At 41.2% G+C, this 22634-nt stretch overlaps 2 protein-coding genes across 2 annotated transcripts; both read left to right on the top strand.

Moving 5' to 3' along the window:
• Positions 1–60: 60 nt before the first annotated feature.
• On the top strand, positions 61–6820 carry gjb8 (gap junction protein beta 8). The gene is made up of 3 exons (XM_061691564.1): positions 61–228; positions 3546–3646; positions 4389–6820. Exon 3 carries the CDS (start codon positions 4395–4397, stop codon positions 5205–5207), a length of 813 nt encoding a protein of 270 aa, XP_061547548.1. The 5' UTR covers positions 61–228; positions 3546–3646; positions 4389–4394; the 3' UTR covers positions 5208–6820.
• A 7432-nt stretch (positions 6821–14252) lies between these two features.
• gja3 (gap junction protein, alpha 3) lies at positions 14253–17431 on the top strand. The gene is made up of 2 exons (XM_061692312.1): positions 14253–14675; positions 16463–17431. Exons 1-2 carry the CDS (start codon positions 14310–14312, stop codon positions 17429–17431), a joined length of 1335 nt encoding a protein of 444 aa, XP_061548296.1. The 5' UTR covers positions 14253–14309.
• Positions 17432–22634: the final 5203 nt, after the last annotated feature.

Genomic DNA, 22634 nt, shown 5'->3' with positions numbered 1-22634 from the left:
TCCATTTTCATGTTGATGACAATGATGAGCTTGAGAAGTTTGTCTTTGTTCAAAGTTTGTTGGTCATCTCAACAGCACAGCTCTTATTTGCTCCTTCAGCTTTTCAAATTGTATTTTTGAATTCATTTAAAAAAATTATTATTATTTTTTTTTTTTAAAAAGTCACACGTTGAAACAAAGGACTACTTTTTATTGTTATTTGTTTACTGGACTCTCCACACCAGACAGGTTAGTCAACATTCTCATTCAATTAGTAAATAGTTTAGAATATCATTTAAAGAGGCTAAAGTAAAGTTTAGTAAAGTAAAAAGGAAGTTAACTGTAAATGCCTCTGAATGTGTGAAAATACACAACATATTTGGCACCATTTCTGATTCTTTATTTCTGAAACAATAACCCTTGACATAGCAGCAAACTGTATTTTTAACACTGATGCTATACGGTATCAGAATCATCTTTATTTATAGTGAACATATGCACACGAAATAGTTCCTCTGCATTTTACCCATCAAAGCAGTGGACACATCAAACACACACTTGTTAGTGGCACACACTGAAGCAGGGCAACTGTCAGATTTCGGGTACGTGAATTTAGCGGACGCCCACCAAAATCGCAGTTTCTCATTTTTTCGCAAAAGGTAATCTTTGTTCTTTTCAGATTACATTGTTGGGAAATCCCTTTACCACCTCATCTTTGTATTTTTCAATTTGGTTGAGATGTTCAGTGGTTCTGACGAAGATGGGAAAAGTGGCATCAAAACCCTTCATCCTTATCCGATACCAATAAGTATGTTACTAAAATTTTCAAAATTCCTTTATATCAAAATAGACTATCATTGGATAGTAGGAGTGTTAACCGAATAAAATGAGCCCTAGTTTGTAAGAATCGGATAAGGATTGCTGATCACTTTTTATGTTGAAATTTTTTTTTTATGTTGAAATTTCCCCCAAACTTTGGTATAAAAAAAAAAATAAATAAAAAAAAGAATTTTAAAAAATGCCCGGAAGGTTCCTATTAGCTGAGATGGAAATGTGACGATTAAAAAGATCAATTTTCAGATTTATCAACCGCTCGAACTTTTTCATTATTAGGGTCCTCAACCCTCGCCGAGACCAATTGCATCGCTGGAATTATGTCAAAACGCCACAGAAAACAAGAATAATAATAGCGAATCAAGTACATGCAGGTTTTAGGTGGACGAATCCTATGAACCGAGGCGGTAAAGGGATTTCCCAACAACGTAATCTGAAAAGAACAAGAATTAACTTGTGCGAAACAATGAGAAAACACGATTTTGGGGGACCGCCGCTAAATTTGTGACCACAATCCAGCACAGCAAAATGGAAAGAAAATGGCAGCCGTTTTTCTGGATTTAGTAACATACCGCCAAGTCTTACGAGGGCTCATTTTATCCGTGTACCACTCCTCTTTCTGACTGATTACATTTTGATGACTTTTCTTAATTTTGAATGATTGAATGAAATGAATTTCAAAATTCAATGAATTAATCAACCAATTATTGACGTATACAACTGAATAAAAACAAAAACTCAAATGAGTAACGAACATTTTAACTAATTAAATAATAGTTAATTCCCATTTTCTTCTGTATTATAACTATATTTTTTTATCCATCCATCCATTTTCTGTACCGCTTATCCTCACTAGGGTCGCGGGAGTGCTGGAGCCTATCCCAGTTATCTATGGGCGAGAGACGGGCGACACCCTGAACTGGTCGCCAGCCAATCGCAGGCCATATAGAAACAAACAACCATTCGCACTTACATTCACACCTACGGGCAATTTAGAGTCTTCAATCAACCTACCATCCATGTTTTTGGGATGTGGGAGGAAACCCACGCAGGCACGGGGAGAACATGCAAACTCCACCCATGCGGGGCCGGGATTTGATTCCCAGTCTTCAGAACTGTGAGGCAGATGTGCTAACCGGTCGGTCACCGTGCAGCCCTATATTTTTATATTGAATCAATTCGATCAATTACCAATAATCTACTTAATAAGTGAATAAAAGGTAAATAATGAAGAATACAAATGTAAAGTAGTTTATGATAGGAATAAAATCATTAATTCCATTCATTAATTTTAAAATGTAATTATTTAGAATTACTTAACCAATAATCTATTTAAAATAAACAAAACATTGTTACATTTATATGTATTTAATTGTATGTATAGTCAACCAACCAAACCAAAAAATAAATAAAACATGAAAAAATTACATTTAATCAACACATTTTTGAAAAATGCGCCAAGTGAATGCAAAATATGCAATTTAGGGGCCCCTGTACTTTGACCACCCATGAATTAGATTTGTCCCAGTCTGAGCTGCAGTGTGTCTATCATCAATGCACAAAACGTCAACGCAAATCTAAATTCCAGATATGTGGCAGGAGAATGTCAAGAAGACACATGACTGACTTTGTGGAAAAGCAATATTGTTCAATCAGAAATGAATCTGGGAAAAACCTTAAATTTGGCCGGGCCTCAATATTGATGGGATCGCTGGGAAATAGACAAGCCATGTTTGACTCAGGTTAGATGAGACCGGCAGAAAGTCACGATTTAGCCTACAAAACCTGCTAGCGAGCAGGTTAGCTTCACAGAGTTTGCGACGGAGTCGGAATTTCTCTTTGAAACCGATTGATCATGCATTCCCTCATCCCAGGCTCAATTTCCTCAGAGTTTTCACATAACCCCTGGATCAAAGCAACTGTAAAAACTTTCAACTTTTTTTTTTTACTGTCTTTTTTTTTTTTTTTTTAAAACAAAATGTCACCACAGAGCGGCCGAAGACGACTACATTGGATGTTTAGGTTTTGTTCGTCTTTACATATATAATATCATATTTGTATCAATAAATGATACACCTGTTTAACTTTTGTCCGAAGACACCAGCCATAAAGAAAACATAATTTAAACTTTAAAAAAAAGTTTGGCTTAAAAATAATCAGGTCATCAAACCGTCGCCGTGCTCGCTTAGCATAGCATACGCAAAAAGTCAGCTATCCCGTTTTCCGGGTTTGGTCACGTGACGTTCCACATATCGCCGATTAGCACACGTGTGAGGAAAATATCGACGTTTATGATATTGTATCTTGGACGAAGGACCAAAGATGGGGGCAATCTCTTCAATGCAAAAACAATTATACCTGCAGTTGACCGTAATCGCACAAAGATATTTTTCTCACCCGCCACCTTTCATCTCCCCGACACTCTTGTTGTTTATTTCATATACTGTTAAAGATTGTTAAAAAAATGGTTTATAATAGCAAACTTTTTTTGGTACACATTAGACATCATTTAGTCTTCGGCAAACCAGAAGACCATTGTGTTTAACCAGTAAAAACAATGTACCGTATTTTCATGACCATAAGGCGCACTTAAAAGTCTTCAATTTTCTCCAAAATGGAGGGAGCGCCTTATAATGCGCCGCGCCTTGTGTGTGCACAGAGTTCCAGCATCTATAAATGTTGCTGTGTGATGAGTGCTCCGCTTGACTATTTTTTTGGTTTTGTTTTTTAAGCATTTCTTGCCGCCACGCTGCTTACACAGAGGAAAAGCGGACGTGGCTGAGGACAGGGGAAGGGTACGTGAAGTAGGACGCTAAAGCCACGCCCCCAGCAGGTATATAGCGCCGGGGTGTCTTTTTTGTTTTTTTTTACCGCTTGACTGACTGGGAACATTTCCGGGGTGTGCATTGTGCAAAACAACATCGGTTTGGCTAAGGACCCCCGAAAATGTCCCCTATGAAGAGACACGCTTACGAAGCACAGTTTTGAACTGCAAGCTATTATTCTGGCCAGCCGGTTTCCAAAATGTCTGCTTCAAACCAAATTGGAAGTTTTTCAGTCGTGGCCTCCTGAGACTTTAGTGGGTCTGATCATGATAGACATGTCTACTAAGTTTCATGTTCCACGGTGAAACTGGTTTCAGAGGCAAAACTTTCAAAAGAATAATCTTATTTTTACTAGTAGATTTTTGGCCTACAATTTCTGCTTCAAAGCAAAATGGAAGTTCTGCTGTGCATTTTTGGCCATGGCTGGCTTTCTTAGACTTTTTTGTGGGTCTGATCCTGATCATGAAACATCTATGAAGTTTCATCTTCAACCGTGAAACTGGCTTTAGGGGCTGTATTTTCAAAAGAATCACATTTTGGTCTAAAATGTCTGCTTCAAACTAAAATGGAAGTTTTCCTGTACATTTTCAAGTATGTAGGTTTTCCTCGGGCAGGGCTCATGGTAGACATGTCTCCCAACTTTCATGTTCCAAAGCGAAAGTGTCTTGAGGGGCTGTCATTTGAAAAGATTGCGGCAGGGTGTGACTTTGCTGTTTCGTGTTTCTAAAGTCTCTTTGCCTCCCCCTGCAGGCCGTCATGTCCTGGGGGGCCCTGTACGCCCAGCTGGGCGGCGTCAATAAGCATTCGACCAGCCTGGGCAAGATCTGGCTGTCGGTGCTGTTCATCTTCCGCATCACCATCCTGGTGCTGGCCGCCGAGAGCGTGTGGGGCGACGAGCAGTCCGACTTCACGTGCAACACGCAGCAGCCGGGCTGCAAGAACGTGTGCTACGACCACTTCTTCCCCGTGTCTCACATCCGCTTGTGGTGCCTGCAGCTCATCTTCGTGTCCACACCAGCCCTGCTGGTGGCCATGCACGTGGCCTACCGCAAGCGTGGCGACAAGCGCACCATGCTGTCATCCAACGGTACCGAGAAGCCCAGCGACGTGGACCTGGAGACGCTCAAACGACGGCGGCTTCCCATCACCGGCACGCTTTGGTGGACGTACACCTGCAGCCTCTTCTTCCGCCTCATTTTCGAGGGCGGCTTCATGTACGCGCTCTACTTCATCTATGATGGCTTCCAGATGCCGCGGCTGGTCAAGTGCGAGCAGTGGCCCTGCCCCAACAAGGTGGACTGCTTCATCTCGCGGCCCACCGAAAAGACGATCTTCACCATCTTCATGGTGGCCTCCTCGGCCATCTGCATGGTGCTCAACGTGGCCGAGCTGGGCTACCTGGTGGGCAAGGCGCTCATGCGCTGCTCGAGCCGCCGGCGAAACAGGAGACTGTCGTACAACCGCAAGGAAACCGCGACGCGGGACAACGCCGCCTTGCATAACAAGAAGAATGCGCTGCTGCTCTCCGCGCCCTCCTCGGACTCATCCGCTCGCAAGACCGAGTGCTGAAGGAGACCGCCCAAACAGAACGCTACACCGGAACGTCCTGGCTGTTTCAAATATCAGCCCGCACGTCTGGTCGAGATGCTTCTAGAACCTCAACAACTTAGATGGATCCTCTCGTTACACTCAAAACGATCAAGATTGTAGCCACGTTTAATCAACAATACAAAAGTGTTGGGACACCCCTCCATTCATCAATCAGTGCTTGGATATCATTGATTGCATGCTACCCCAACAGCACTACTTTAGGCTATGAAAAATAAAATATTAAAATGTTTTGAGACTCAAAACACCGTTGCTTCAGGAAACCTACATTTGGCCACAAAAAAATACAAACCTCAATTCCAATGAAGTTGGGATGTCTAAGACATAAATAAAAACACAATACAATGATTTGGAAATCCCTTTCAACCTATACTCAAAACCCTATACGCAAGTAAATACACCACGAAGACAAGATATTTAATGTTCAAACTGGTAGTGTTTTCTTTTTTTTTTTAGGGGGGGTGGGGGTAGATATTCACTCATTTTTAATTTGATGCCTGCAACTTATCTCACAAAAGCTGAGAGGGGGGCAAATTTGAAGCCTTGTAAGTGGTGTTCTTTGCCACACTTGCTTGATGTAAAACTTCAGTCGCACAGCAGTCCGGCGTCTCCGTTGTCTTATTTTGCGCTTCATAACGGGCCCCACGTTTTCAATGGCAGACCGGTTTAGTACTACTGTGACTTTGAGACATACCTTTTATACCCAATCATGGCACTCACCTGTTTCCAACTAACCTGCTCACCTGTGGAATGTCAACCATCAACTTTCCCATACTTTTGTTGCCATTGAGCAAGCTTTTTTGGAATGGGCTGCAGGCATTACATTTGAAATGAGAGAATATTTGCAAAAAAACAATTACGTTCATCAGTTTGAACATTAAATATCTTGTCTTTGTAGTGTATGAAATGGAATATAAGTTGAAAAGGATTTGCAAATCATTCTGTTTTATTTTACACACAAAATGCAATATTTGGACACAAAAATGCAACAATTGACAACAAAAAGCAGCATTTTTGCAGAGAAATGTTATTTCAGGTCACAAAAAAAAATCTCTATTTCGCCAGCAAAGTAGTAGTTTCCCCACACAATTGCAATATTTTGACATTACAACACAATATTTGGTGGCAAAAAGATTACAATAAGTGATGAAAATGTTATGTTGTGCTACTAAAACACTTATGCCACAGAAACATATTTTGCTTAAACTGGCCACCTTGCCACACAATGTTATATTTGGACACAAACGTGCAATCAATGTGCACCAAAATGCAGCAATTGGCCGCAGTGAATTCAGTTTGGCCCAAACATTCTTTATATTTTCAGAAAACTGATATTTGCCCATTAAAGTAAATTCCCCATGGAAATGTGATATTTTGACATTTACACACAATATTTGTACACAAAGGGTTACAATAAGTGATGAAAATGCTGTTCCGAAATCAGATGACAAAACATATTTTTCTGTACATTTGGTCAAAAAGTGTTTGGTTTCTTTTTGACCAAATATGCAATAGATGACCACAAAACGTTGCCTTTGTTTATTTATGATGAAAAGTTTCTCGTTTCTTTCTGGACTGCAATATTTTGTCATTAAAATACAATATTTGTACATAAAAGGGTGTTCAGGAAATCAGGCCACCAAGCATATACTATTTTGATATATTTTTTCATATATTCGGACAAAACATGCAACACTTGTCCACAAAAGGTAACATGCAGTATTTGTCCAGACATGCGATATTTTGCCATTAAAACCCAATACACAAAAGGGTAGAGTAAGTAATTAAAATGTTGTTATGCTTCTAAAATAAATGACCCCGCCCCCCCCCCCCATCTTAATAATGCTAACTAGCAGCATAAAATGGAATAGATGTCAAACGCTAAAAAGCCTGTATTTGACTGTTCCTGGGTCAAACTTTGACCCTATATATATATATATATATATATATATATATATACACATATATACACACACACACACACACACACACACACAAACAATTTCCCCAAAATTAGAATATGATGGAAAGGTTTATTTCCATAATTCCATTCAAAAGGTTAAACTGTCATAGATTATAGATTCAGGGCCCACAATTTAAAACAGTTTCAAGTATTTATTTTTACATAATTTGGGCTTCCAGCTCATTAACCCCATGGCATCAGGAATTCAAAAAACGTGAATACTTTGAAGAAATCACCATTTACTTCTCGTTTTTTGGAGGGGAAAAAAAAAAAAGAACTTGGGGTCACATTAAAGCAATCAAAATATGGTACTTTCAAAACGATATGTTAATCTTCAATACTTGGTTGGGAATCTCTTTGCTTGAATCACTGCCTCGGTGCACCTGTTGCATTGCCTGGGAGTTATGGAAGCCCAGATTTCCTTGGTGCTTGCTGTCAGTTCAGTTTTGGGTCTGGTGCCCCTCATTGTCCTCTTAATAATACCCCATAGATTCTCCATGGGATTTAGATCAAGCGAGTTGGCTTACCAGTCAAGCACTGTGATGGCATGGGCATCAAACCAGGTTTCGGTGCTTCTGGCGGTATGGGCAGGAGCCAGGTCTTCATGGAAGATGAAATCTGCATCTCCATACAGATCCTCAGCAGAAGGAATCACGAAGTCCTCTAAAACATTCTGGTCGACTGTTACGTTGACCTTGGATTTAAGAAAGCAGAGTTTACCAACACCAGCACTGGACATTGCACCCCAAATCATGACTGACTGGGGATATTTCACACTGGACCTCAAGCAGCTTGGGTTCTGTTCTTCACCCGTCTTCCTCTAAACCCTTGGACCGTCATTCCAGAATGAAGGTATATACACACACGTGTGTGTATATATATATATACACATACATATATATATATATCAGAATCAGAATCAGAATCAGAATCATCTTTATTTGCCAAGTATGTCCAAAACACACAAGGAATTTGTCTCCGGTAGTTGGAGCCGCCCTAGTACAACAAACAGTCAATTTACAGAACACTTTGGGGACATAAAGACATTGACAAAAAACAATTGTGCAAAAAGATGCACTTAGAGCAGTTCGAACGACTAATATTGCAATAGTCCGGTGCAATGACCATTGTGCAAAGGGCGCTGAGACTTCAAGGAGTGTATGCGGTTTAAAGTGACGAGTAGTGCGATCATCTGGGACAATGTCGGTTGTGCAAATGTTACAGATACTCCTCAATCAGTGTGCAAATGGAGCAGATGCTACTCTGGCATGAGTGGCCAGTATATGCAAATAGTGCAGCATGGCGAGACAACGACAGTGAGTGCACAAGTAATACATAATTGGCCCCACAGAAATGTGACAACGAACTCAAGTCAAAAAATTGCCAGCATGTTGTAATGGAATTGTAGGTTAGGTGTTTAAGAAGTTGATCGCAAGAGGGAAGAAGCTGTTGGAATGTCTACTAGTTCTAGTTTGCGTTGATCGGTAGCGCCTACCTGAGGGAAGGAGCCGGAAGAGCCGGTGACCGGGGTGCAGACGGTCCGAGAGGATTTTGCACGCCCTTGTCTTAGTTCTGGCAGCGTGCAAGTCCTCAATGGTGGGTAGGGGGGTACCGACAATCCTTTCAGCAGTTTTGATTGTCCGTTGCAGTCGGAGTTTGTCCTTTTTTGTAGCAGCACCAAACCAGACTGTGATGGAAGAACACAGGACCGATTCGATGACCGCTGTGTAGAACTGTCTCAGCAGCTCCGGTGGCAGGCCGTGCTTTCTCAGAAGCCGCAGGAAGTACATCCTCTGCTGGGCCTTTTTGAGGACGGAGTTGATGTTGTTCGCCCACTTCAGGTCCTGAGAGATTGTAATTCCCAGGAACTTGAAGGTCTCGACGGTTGACACAAGGCAGCTGGACAACGTGAGGGGCAGCTGTGGCGAAGGATGCCTCCTGAAGTCCACGATCATCTCTACCGTCTTGAGCGTGTTCAGCTCCAGGTTGTGTCGCCCGCACCGCAGCTCCGGCCGCTCCGCTTCCTGTCGATATGCAGACTCGTCACCGTCCTTGATGAGGCCGATGACAGTGGTGTCATCTGCAAACTTCACTCACATTCACAGTAAAGGGCAATTAAGTCTCTTCAATTAACCTACCATGCATGTCATTCGAATGTGGGAGGAAACCAGAATAACAGACTCCACACACGGAAGCCAGATTTGAACTTGTGACCTCAGGAGACACACACAACCACACGCACACATCCACACTTTGAAGACAGGCATGTAATGACGCTAGCAGGAGAGGTCCTTGCAGAGAGATACTGCCCCTTAGTGCCCATTAGAGACGCTGGTAGAATTCAAAAGTGTGTGGTCATGTAAAATAAAACTAAAGTAAAACTACGCAACTCCATAAATTATGTTTGCTTGTCAAGATCAAATTGGTAAATTGTTTTGCCTTATGATTCTAATCGGTGGCTCGCTTAGCAACTCAAGTGTTCCACTAGTGCGCGCGCGTGTGTGTTTGTGTTTGTGCTGTATTGTATCAGCTTTCATCGCTTGTCTTATTTTAGCGGCTGGCAGCACGCTAATCGCAGCAGACTTGACACCTCCCGTTGAATAACAAGAGGAACCTTGTCTTTGTCCTCTCAGCTCCAAGAATAAATGCTGCCCCCCCCACACACACACACACATGAGAAAGGTTTGGGGATCATTACACACATTATGTAATAATTCATGCCAGAATACAGGTGTATAAAATCAAGTACCAAGGCATGTAGACTGTTTTTACAAACATTTGTGACAGAATGGGTCGCTATATTTTATGTGTGTGTGTGTGTCTGTATATATATATATATATATATATATATATATATATATATATATATATACACAGTATCTATAGTAAATAATGCATGTATTCATAATACATTGTTGTAATTATATCAATGTATATTTATTTTTATCTGATTAAACCAATGCTTTTAATAATACAATATATAAATATAAATACATTTTAAAATTAAATAATTTCTAAATGGGGTATCATTGACTCAAATGCTTTATAAATGAAAATAGAAAATTATAGTATATAAAAGAATTCAAATATTCAAAAGAATCAGCAAAAAACTATTAAGTGAACAATATTAAAAGTATAAAACGTAATAATCTTTTTCGACATTTTATGCAAATTATGAAATATTTTATTCAATATCGTTTTTTTTATTTTAACTTTTTTTATACATCACATATATGTGTGTTTGCCACTTTTTTGTTTTACCCCAATCTTTGATAGACCATGTTTTATTTGTAATATGACTGTGCACTATTTTTGTTTTATTTGTTTTACTGTAATATCTTAAAGCTCATAACTTGTTTTATTTTTCATGATTCTATTCTAACATTTCAAACCTGATATATTTTTTGTTATTTAATATCATACTTTTATTTGATTTATTTATGTTTACAGTTTTAGGGTATTTTTTTTCTTCTTACTTTTGGTGCTTTTTGGGTCCACTGTAATTGACACTTGAACGCACCGCCAAAGTAAACCACTTGTTTCCCTTCCAAAAAAAATTAAAATAATAATAAGCTTGGGTTTTCTTTCTTCTTGCGCACCCTGGAGTCGGTCACACCCGTGGAGAAAAACACTTGCGAGCAGGGGCCGCGCACAGACGGACGAGGGCGTGCTTTAAAAAAAAAAAAAAAAAAAAATTCAAGGGGTGGCGGATTGGATTGGGGGGCGGGGGGGGGGGGGGAGCTTTCTCCCGGGGGCACCCCCAAAGCATGTGAGCTTTTGCCGTGCACTTTAAAGAGCGTCCCTTCTGCTGTGTCAAGGTACGAGCACATCTATGCTTTCTTATTCACACGCAGTGAGCATATATATGGATTATGATTGCATTCTAATCATCATCATCGATGTGATTAGTACACACAAAGCTCACAATGGTGCTTGCTCTCTAGTAGCCTCTGCCTTGTCACTTTTGTGTGCATGTGTGTGTGTGTGTGTGTTACCTTTAGGTTTTTCGGTACTTTTTTTAGAACTTTTCCAATGTTTCAAATTGATTAACCTCATAAGTACTGCACTGGAAATTCACAGGATCTAATTTTAGTAATTTAAGTTGAATAAACGCAGAACCAGGCCACAGAGATCCTTTTTAAACGTGTTTTTAGGTGACAATATGTTAATTTTCATCATTTTTGCTTCGCAGGTGTGGAGAATATCAAGAACTCCAGTCCATGGATTTATTCGCTTTAATACAACGACATTTTTGTAAGTTGATCCTCTTATTTTTAAATAATATCTTAACGGGTTTTTCATGGTATTGTAGCACATGTTACATAAGACATCAGCATCCAAGTTGAAAAAAAATGACCTTTATCAATCAGAATAAAATGATTTATTATTTATATATTTTGAAAACATTTTAAAAAGTTAAACAAGGGCCAGCCTACAATTCAGAAATTTCTGGATTTTTTTATTTTAAATTCTTTTTTTCCCCGCCATTTTCTAATGTACATGATGAGCATTATGGGTTGAAATGTGTTTAGAATTTAATTCAGAGGCAGGCATACATGAGTCCTGCAGTTTATTTTTTAAAAACAATTTATTGTACTGTAATTTTGGGTCAAATTGAAAGGGGGAAAAAAAAAATCTACAATTTTGTCCGAAAAAGAAATGATCAAATTTCTTCAGCTCGCCTCATTTGTTTTATTTTGTCATTTATTTATTTGAATTGGTTTAAATAGATTTTACCTTTTATTTTTTAGAAAATTTCCGATGGTTTTTACTTTAAACTTTTTAATACATAGTTTTTACTTCATCTCTTGTAGAATTATGCATTAAATAGTTTTAAATTAGCATTACATTACATTTTATAATTAAACAATTTATGTAGAATTTCTTTCTTAATATTTTTATAATTTGTATTAAATGTTTATTTTTACTGTTGTCTTAAAATTTTGTGCTCAACTCTTTTATTAATTACGCTTCACTTATTTTTTAATTGCCATTTGTCTCTGATGCAGTGGGTGAAATTACCGGGAAAAAGACATATTTTTTTTAATGAGAAAAAATTTAGGATATAAACTATTCTGCTGGCCTTAGTTTGTTTCCTTTTTATTTTATTATAAATATATATTTTTGATAACTATTTCACTTGCATTTATTCTTTTTTTGCGAATTAAGCATGCAGCAGGTCACAGTGACGTGTAACAAACACCAGGATTATTATGAACAAACATCTCTCCAAATGGCCTCAAACTTTAACACCAACAAAAATGCACTTGATGATTTTGACTGGACACCAAAAGTGATAAAAGTATCTTTGTTCATGCAAACCAAATTGCATCATTAGCATCATATCGTGTAACTAAATGGCCCTTTTCTTTACTACGATGACTAACTTTAAACATGAACAAAACTCAACATTTAGATGATTTGGACTGATTAAATGTGGAGTCCACCAAAAGTGATAAAAGCATCTTTGAGCATGCAAACTGAAATTGAATAATTATCATTCTTCATGCTGAATAGTCTTTTTGAGGGAGAGATGGTTCTTTAATATTTATTATTGCTCATAATTACAATGAGGCATGGACAGTGGGCAACAGGTTGAAAGGAGGGTGCTGTCACTATTTGTTCCCGTGAGCGTGTGCATGTTTTGCAGCGTGATAATGTTGATCTCAGCAAATGCCTGCTGCCCAGTGGAGCAAACAGGTGAGCGAGCAATGCCCACCATACAGAAGAGGAGTGAGAGAGCGAGAGAGAGAGAGCGAGCGAGAGAGAGAGAGAGAGAGAGCGAGCGAGAGACAGAGAGAGAGAGAGAGAGGTTTGGTACAGTAGAGTACATGAGCAGCAGCCTCCTTGTGTTGATGATGTTTACCATAAGCAATGTCAATAAGCTGATTTTGTTTGTTTTTTTTGCTTTGACTTGCAAGCAAAACATTGAGATAGGAGCGTTATATGGTGGCAGTGAACTCAAGTCACTTGACAACAAGCAGCAGTTTGGTACATCATGAACAATTCTTCTAAAAAGAGGCTTAAAAGTTCAACTGTACTGTCAAACTAAACAAAACAAAAACAATTACGCATTCTGTATTTAAATCAGCCAGATAACTTTGCTGTTCCGCTAGCTTACTGCTAACACGCAGTGCAATAGACAGGCTAATGAATAACCCTTCAAGCAATGGCTATTTGAACAATCATTGGAGCAATACAGCTAGATAATATAACAACACTTAGTCATATATTCTTTATCCTCTGTGAACAATGACTAATATTACTCCAGTTCACTGAGCCAATTACAGTAGTTGTGAAAGTCTTCCTCGTTTGTCTTCATGACTGTTATATACTGCTTCCCGGCAGCCAAGACGTGCCCACCAGAATTGAAGTATTTTTTTTTTTTTACATTTAATTAAACTGTTATCACTGTTTTATAAACAATATTGTAGTGTAGTGTAGTGTAATATTTCTTTACTGAAGAACACAAAAAAATGTGCTGTAGGTATCAACAATTAGGACTTATTCAATTTCTCATCATATGAGGTAGCAGTACTTTATTTTTGTTCCCATGCATCCAGAAGATAAAATAATGAGATTGTAGAATATGACTTTCATTTCTTAGATCCAGACCACATAGGTGGACCGCCTTGTAATTTGTCAGATCCTAGGTGGAAGTGATTTCACAGGTGACAAAGCCTTGGCGTAGGTTTAAAAAATATATAAAATCAAATAAGTTAAACTCTCCTCAAATGAGTTTGTAGGACTTTATTTGTGTTCTCTTGGATCCAGACAATGAACCTCAACCTCTTTGTAGCTCACAAGATCCTAGAGAATTGCGATTTCACAGGTCACGAAGAATTGGTGGAGGTAAATACAAAAACTAAACATTCCGACGAATTACCAATTTCAGGAAATGATGTTTTGGGACATTATTTTGTTTCTTAGCTCCAGAAAATGACAGTTGATGCCTTTGTAGCTACTAAGATCCTTAATGGTAATGGTCCAGTCATTGATTTCCCAGGTGACAAAGCCTTGGTAGCAGTCCGAGTGTTCTAAAACCTTAATCTCCCCCTCTTCTAGACACTACGTTGTCCACAGGCTGGCAATCTTGAAGCATGGGTGACTGGAGCTTTCTTGGGCGTCTGCTGGAGAACGCCCAGGAGCACTCCACGGTGATCGGCAAGGTGTGGCTGACAGTCCTGTTTATCTTCCGGATCCTGGTGCTGGGCGCCGCCGCCGAGGACGTGTGGGGAGACGAGCAGTCAGACTTCACCTGCAACACACAGCAGCCCGGGTGCGAGAACGTATGCTACGACCAGGCCTTCCCCATCTCGCACATCCGCTTCTGGGTCCTGCAGATCATCTTCGTGTCTACGCCCACACTTATCTATCTGGGACACGTGTTGCACATTGTACGGATGGAGGAGAAGCGCAAGGAGAAGGAGGAGGAACAGCACAAAGCCAACAGATTCCAAGCAGAGGTGGGGGAGTACCTGCAGACTTAAGTACTAGGACTTGGGAACAAAAACCATTCAGGATCACGGTTAACTCTCATGAGATGAGATTTTGGTATCTTATTTGGGATTCCCAAACAATGAAAGACTGACTTCCTTTAGGTACTCCTATCCTGATTTAACAGATGACAAAGCCTTGGCCGAGGTAAAAAACAAAAAACATTTAGACTGTCAAATTTCATCAGATGAGCTTGTAGGATCTTATTTTTGGTTCCCTACTTCCAGATGATGAAAGTTGATCTCCTTTTAGCCATTAAATCCGATATGGTTGTGTTCCACGCACTAATTTCATATGTGACAAATCCTTGGCGGGGGTTAAAAAAAAAACATTCAGGCGAATTCCAAATTTCATTGGATGAGGTTGGAGGATCTTGTTTTTGTTCCATTGGCTCAAGAAGATAAAATTATACCTGCTTTTAGCTCTTACAGTCCAGATGATAGTGGGTCAACCATTGATGGCACATGTGAGAAAGCCTTGGGAGAGGTAATAACCTTTCAAACTCAGGTGAACTCTGATGAAATGAGGTTGCTTGTATCCGGGATCTTGTTCTTTCGGTCACGACCCAAAGCTCGTGACCATAGGTGAGGGTAGGAACGTAGATCGGCCGGTAAATCGAGAGCTTCGCCTTTTGGCTTAGCTCCTTGGCTTAGCTCCTTCTTCACCACAACGGACCGATACAAAGTCTAATACAAAAAAATAATACATAAACTATTAGGACTAAGGAAAACTCATGACATGAGGTTGTAGGATCTTATTTCGGTTCCGTTGGATCCAGAAGATGAAAGGTGGCCTCATTGTAGCTAGGTCTACTCAATGATTTTACAGTTGGCAAATAATTTGCTTATGCAAAATCCATTCAATTAAGGTGAACACTCATGAGATGAAGTTGTATGATCTAATTTTGGTTCCCTAATTCCGGAAGATGAAAGTTGGCCTACTTATAGCAAGTGTAGGTAGTGGTCTATTAATTGATTTCACAGGTGAAAAAGCTTTGGCAGAGGTAAAAAAACATTTTGACTCAAGGGCCCATCTCACTGGCCTGGAGACGAGTTTGCGACCTGACAGCGACCAAGGAGACAGCAGAGACATCCCGGCGACGTCACCGCAAAGTGGTGAAGACGTCTCCGTAATGTCTCCCAGGCGAATTGGTCTCAACGAGACGTCGCCTGCCAATCTCTGCGACATTGCGGGGACTTCCGGGAGAATTGGTCTCTGCGAGACGTTATATTTTGGTCTCCTGAGTTGGAGCAGTCGAGGCGACGTCTCCACCGCCACCAGTGAGATTGGCCCTTGAGATGAAGATTGTCCAGTCCAAGATGTCCCCGGCCTCTCGCTTTCTGGCTGATTTCTCGCAAAACTGGCACTTCAGAGGTGTAAGAGGTCCTGACAATCACCTTAAATACCACCGTTGTTTAGCCCCTAATACTACTTTCAATGCAAAATTCTATATCGAAAGCCATAGAGAAGCCAGGATTAAGCTCCTTTCACGCAACCTTTCCGCAAAATTGTTGTATCAGAGGCATAGAGTAGTTTCAAGACCATTTCAAAATAGTGATTGTGTTAGTGCAGCTCCTCAAGTGCAAAATGGCTCATGTGTGAATATATTTTGTGACTGAGCAAGAGTGTATGACTTGACTTGTGATTTGCTTAACTCAAGTCATGACTTGACTTGCTTAATTTATGCCACAGTAACTTGGGACTTGCTTGGAACTTGGTTAAGACTTATACGATTTCCTGCAACCTCTGCTTCCAGGAGGAAAAGGAGCTGCTGTTTAGGAGCGGCGGTGGCAGTGATGGAGACCGGGGCGCCAGCAAAAGGGTGAAGCCCCCCATCCGGGACGAGCACGGAAAAGTCCGCATCCGGGGGGCTTTACTGCGCACCTACGTCTTCAACATTATCTTCAAGACCCTCTTCGAGGTGGGCTTTATCCTGGGTCAGTACCTCCTGTACGGGTTCCAGCTGCAGCCCCTGTACAAGTGCGCCAGATGGCCCTGCCCCAACACGGTGGACTGCTTCATCTCACGGCCCACCGAGAAGACCATCTTCATTATCTTCATGCTGGTGGTGGCCTGTGTATCGCTTTTCCTCAACCTACTGGAAGTCTACCACCTTGGTTGGAAGAAGCTCAAGCAGGGCATGACCAACGGAGCTATGTTGGAGCAGCAGTCGGTGCGCCGCCCCACAGGTTCTAATGCCCCCGAGCCGCAGTGCTCGACCCCCAGGACCGGAGGCGGCTACCCTAGCAAGTACACGGACGTGACAGCCGGGAGTGGGGCCTTCCTGCCCCGGGCAGAGTTTAAGATGGACAACATGCAGCAGGAGGAGGACCTCCGGCAGCATGGGCCGGCCGCCCACTACTACATCAGCAACAATAACAACCACCGACTGGCCGCTCAGCAGAACTGGGCCAACCTGGCCACCGAGCAGCAAACTCAAGAGATGAAGGCCACCTCCCCTAGTCCCTCTTCCTCCTCCTCCTCCTCAAACCAGTTGCCCATGGCGGACTCCGCCCCTGGTGGCACTCCCATTACCCTGGGGACCAGTCAGAGTACCTGCAGCAGCCGGGGCTCCAAGGTCAACGAGTTAGGTGATAGCTGCTTGACCACCACCACGGTAGAGATCTTCAAGCCCCGTCTGACCGTCGCCTTGGACCCTCGGCGGCTGAGTCGGGCCAGCAAGAGCAGCAGCGTTAGGGCCAGACCCGATGACTTGGCGGTATGAGCCCCACTCCGGGCCCCTGACCCCAGAAAGAAACGCATCCTGACGCCAGAATGACGTAAGGGAAATAACGAAAGGTTGTGGTGACCAAGTCCCTTTCACACCGAATTTCGGAATTGATGCATCAGAGGTGTAACGGTAGAGCCGGTGTTCATTTGCTTGTTTTACACGGAACGCACCGAAGCGTGACATTGTGGGTTAACAAGGTACCCTCTGATACTACGAAGTTGGCGAATTCCCAGGTTGACTTATAGCCCGTGCCTTTCACGTAAACCCCAGTGAAGTAGGACATTGACGAGTCTGTGTGCTTTAACGCAACAAAGTTTTCAAATTCACACCCCATTCCCATAATTGCTTTACGCACCACCGGCATTCTGTCTCTGATAATACTTTCTACATGCTATGGGTAACTTTCACATGGGACAGTGACGTCCCTGGGAAAAGCCACCTTTGATTTTCAGTGTGAAAGGGGCTATGGACTCTTTTGGGGAAGATCTAGTTGTGTTTTTTCTTCTTTTAGCTGCACTGAATGAACTCGTGTGTGCCTGGTTTTAAACTGGTACCCACAATGCGCTGCAGCACCCCTCTCCCAGAGCGACTGGATGGCCCAGAGGGGGGTTCTAAATAGCTAACATGTCACGTGACACAAAATGATAACACAGCCTTGGTTTCGTACGAGGCACGGCGACATTCTCATGATGCCCCTCAACATTGGTTTGATTGAATTACATTTAAAACAAAATTAAATAAAACACTGACATTTTCAAAAGAAATCTAGTAAAGTTGCCATTTGGCCAAATTCACAAGCACCCAAAGAGTAAAATAAGGCCAAAAAACAACAAAGCACCAAACTTTAGTTATAAACCGCATCGTTGTTGTCAGTTTGTGCCAGAAAACAAGACAAAATGCTAACATTTTTAGAAAACTCAATTCAAGTTGCCTTCATTCACATCCTCCCCAAGTGTAAAAACAAAAACAACTTGCTGGATTTTAATCATAACGACACACTTGTCAGTTTGCGTCAGAAAACAAAACAAAATGCTAACATTTTAACAAAAAAATCAAGTCACGTTGGGCTCAGTTCTGACCACCCACTACGAAAATAACCCAAACAACAACAACAAACGACACACTTAATGTCAAATTATAACGAGAAATAAAACTAAATGCTCACATTTGAACAAGAAATCCAGTCAAGTGGGAAGTTGGCTTCTTTCATGAACGCAAGAAGTTCCAAATAAACCCCCAAAACAACAACACAAACCTCTTTAGACACATCACAGAGTTGTACTCATAAATGACATACACGTCAATTTGTGACGGAAAACAAAATGCAAACATTTCAAAGCGAAGTCCAATCAAGTTGCATTATTCAAAAGCGTAAAACAACCCCAAACAACAACTCACTTAATTTGACTCATGAATGACATGCATGTCATTTTGTGATGCAAAACTAAACAAAACGCTAACATTTTTTAAAAAAAGGTTAGCTTCATACACGGCGTCTTCACAAAGTGCAACAAAAATAAAACCATGATACACACGCACAATGCTTTCACAGCCACAGGCGTCAGTTTGAAAAGAAAGACAGCCAAGTTGTCAGTTCATTCACTTCCCGTTTTTAAACCCCACATATCCCAAACAACAGAAAACACAAAATTTGACTCAGAAATCACACTTGTCAGTTTTTGAAGGTAAACAAAAGGCTAATATTGCTTTCATTCAAAACATCCCAAAGAGTAAAACAACCCCAAACAACAACACAATTTTACTCAAATGACATACTTGTTCAGTTTAATGCAAAAATAAAGAAAATAAAAAGTTGTTAGCTTCCTACACAGCCTGACAAAATGCAACAAAAACAAATGCACACCCAAAACTGCAAACTGTCATTCAAGCGCTATCATCAAAGCACTACCGGTCATCTTCAGAGGCGTTTTCACAAAAAGATGGCACTGTATGCGTTAATTTCACATTTTCTCATTGGAAAAATGACAACAACAAAAAAAACCACTTACAGTATTTTGCATTTTTTCCTCCAGTTTACATTTTGGTAGTTGATTTGCACATGTAGGAAACAAAATGCTGATATTGATAAACCTAGAGAGAGTCCTCAAAGGAACTAAATATTTTTTAAAAATGTCTGATCTCCTCACACCAAAGGCAGAGTTTTCAAGAAATAAAAAAAAAATTTAAAGTTATTTATCTTAAGATGAGAGAAGAGTGTGTTCACGTGAGTGTGTGTGTGTGTGTGTGTGTGAATGACCCTTTTGTAAAGTTGATGTAAATGTTCATTTACCTCAAATGTTTACAAAACTGTTACTAAATAAAACTTTTTTTGTACCAGAGTCATCTTTTGTCTGCTAAAATCTCAATAATCCAATAAAAGTATTTGATACTTTTGAATTTAAAATAGAAGAAAAAGTATTATTTTGGGTCATTTAAAAAGTTAATTATGTTACTATTTTATTTTACCTCAGGTTTTGTGGGGTAGGAATTCCCCCCTTTTCTTTGTGGTCTGCCGGCCGGTCGGGCCGGGCCAGACCCGCAGGAATCTAACCTCTTACTTCACACACACTGCACATTTTTAGGACTCAAACTGTACATACGCCGCACATCGGGCACACTCAATGGGGGACTGCCACCAGGTATGGTGGGGCGGGTGCCGGGCTGGGTGCTGGCACATCTGTGCTGGTTTCCAGTCTGGTCGCCGCCCCCCTTCACTGCTCAGCCGGTCCTCTAGTTTTAATGCATCATACACCCATCTGTGGTTGTAGGGCAGGTATAGGTACAGGCTAGCTGGGTGGGGGAGGTGGGAGGGGTAGGCGGGCATGGGGGGCTGTGGTCTGGTGCCCGTGCCCCTCCCTTTGGGACTGGTTGGGGCGCTTCAGTCAGGCTCGGGACCGCCAGGTCCAGGGGGAGGGGGGGGGGGTCAGTTGAGTCCCTCTGGTTGGGTCCCCTGCTCAACGGGCTTGCTGACTCGGCCCCCCCCTTGTGGGTGGGGCTCACCCTTCCTCGATGTGCTGGCTCAGCAACTCCGTATATCAGTTGACTAACATGCATGTGATATGGGTTTCATTCACTAATAAGTTCGATAGACACACTATAGGCTTTAATTACTTGCCCCCCCCCAAAAAATCCTTTTCTGTCCGGCTCTGCTTCCGGGTGAATAATAATAATAATTAAAAAAAATCAAAATAAGCAGAGGGAGTATTTCAAACTCCTTTGCTGCACAGTAAAACTGTTCCAGCACAAAGGCATACAGATCCACCATTCTGCAAGGCCATGCAGCTGAACAGGACAGGTTTATTAACAAAACTAAACAAAAAGTCATTTATATAACTTACTAGATTGGAATAAATTCTTCCCCAGCACATTAGGTTGTAAAACATTAAGATCTTTCCCACTCAGAACTTATTCTGTCAAAAAAACAAAAAACAGATTGATGAATTATACAATTATCTCATAGCTAGTTTGTCAGCATTAAAACCCTTTTGAAAATATATAGTAATTATGCTAATTTTAACAATATTGACTTTATTACTGTCTGTTAAATGTGGATGAGGTGGTGTCCTGCCCGCCAGGAAACTGTAAATCCACCGGCAGATAGCAGGCGAGATGCTGAACTGGAGAAGCTTGGAGTAGAGGAGTTTGGGGATGATGGTGTTGAACGCAGAACTGAAGGCCACAAACAGGATCCTTGCGTAGGTCCCTGCACCGTTGAGGTGTTCCTGAATGAAGCGGAGCACCGTGTTAACTGCAACATCCACGGACCTGTTTGCTCGATAAGCAAACTGCAGGGGGTTCAGCAGAGGTCCTGTGATGCTCATGAGGTGGTCCAGCACGAGGCGTTCAAAGGACTTCACGACCACAGATGTCAGGGCGACAGGTCTGTAGTTATTCAGTCTTGAAATTGCAGATTTCTTGGGGACTGGGATGATGGTGGAGCATTTGAGGCAGGATGGGACTTCCAAAGATCTATTTAAAATTCGCGTGAAAACTAGAGCAAGCTGGTCTGTGCAGACTTTCAAGCAGGAGCGGAACACACTGTTCTAGCCTGCCACTTTGTTGATATTTTGTTGTTTAAAGACACGTATTCATGTCCTGTTCATGAATGGTCAGTCAGAGGTGTGTTGGTGGTGCGGCTGGGTGGGTGAGGGGCGTGAAAGAGTCCTTTTCAAATCTGCAGTAGAAGGTATGCAATTCGTCAGCCAGTCCTTTATTATTCTCTGTTTGGGAGGATGATCGCTGGTTGTTGATTAGTGATTGTAATCCTTGCCAAACTGATGCGGCGTCGTGATATAGTCCTTATATATATATATATATATATATGTTTTTTGGGGTGGGGTGGGTCCAGTGGCTGCAGATTGACGGGAGATGGAGAGCTCACCCGTCACTCGCCTCACACCCACGTCAACTTTTCACGTGTATATTTTTAATAGGACAGTGGTAACAATGTTGGCGAGGGAGTTTGAAACAGCCCAGAAAACAACGCTTTCCCATCACATGTGCACAGGTTCCCGCATGGATTTTGAGAATTTTTACATAGTAAGGAAAAGCTGGTAGAGATTTTTACGCTGCGTTTTTGAAAATGGAACATGGAACAGGTGAAAATGTTCACAAAAAGACACGACCGTGTTAAAAAAACAAACAAAAAAACATACGAGTGACAGGGTAAAGACATTTGTTCGCGTTGTGTTTTCAAAAAGACATGGTAAAGATTTTTCAGAACATTTTCACTGACAGACAGCAACTTGGTAAGGATATTTGACAAGGGTTAGGGTTTTTGAATTTCGTCACCCACAATTGACGACCTACAAATAACCTGCTTAACGTCTTCCCCGCCATAGAGGGGACTTCTTTTTGCAAAAAAATCCCTGATGACCTGATTAAATATTATATTGCAAAATTTCACTTATTACAAAGTAGACGTTTTTAACCTAGAAACGGTGTGTTCAAGGACTAAGGAAAGTTCAGCATCACTGAATGCAACCGAGCATTGTTTCATTTTTATTTTATTTTTTTAACCGCTTAATGTGCATTGATTGCTACTCGGAAATGTGACATTACTCTCACACGCGTTCACATGACATACGCTATTGTACGTGTTGAGGTTTGGAGGTTGTTCCGCCCTCCTGGAAAGGTTTGTCACTCAAGTGTCCAGAGCAGAGCTGCCAGATTATTTTTAGCCTTCAATCACCGAACA

This window comes from Phycodurus eques, chromosome 12 (assembly GCF_024500275.1).
Source record: "Phycodurus eques isolate BA_2022a chromosome 12, UOR_Pequ_1.1, whole genome shotgun sequence".
Classification (NCBI taxonomy): domain Eukaryota; kingdom Metazoa; phylum Chordata; class Actinopteri; order Syngnathiformes; family Syngnathidae; genus Phycodurus; species Phycodurus eques.
Note: the sequence above shows the minus strand (reverse complement) of the source record. Positions and strands in the feature narration are given on the sequence as shown.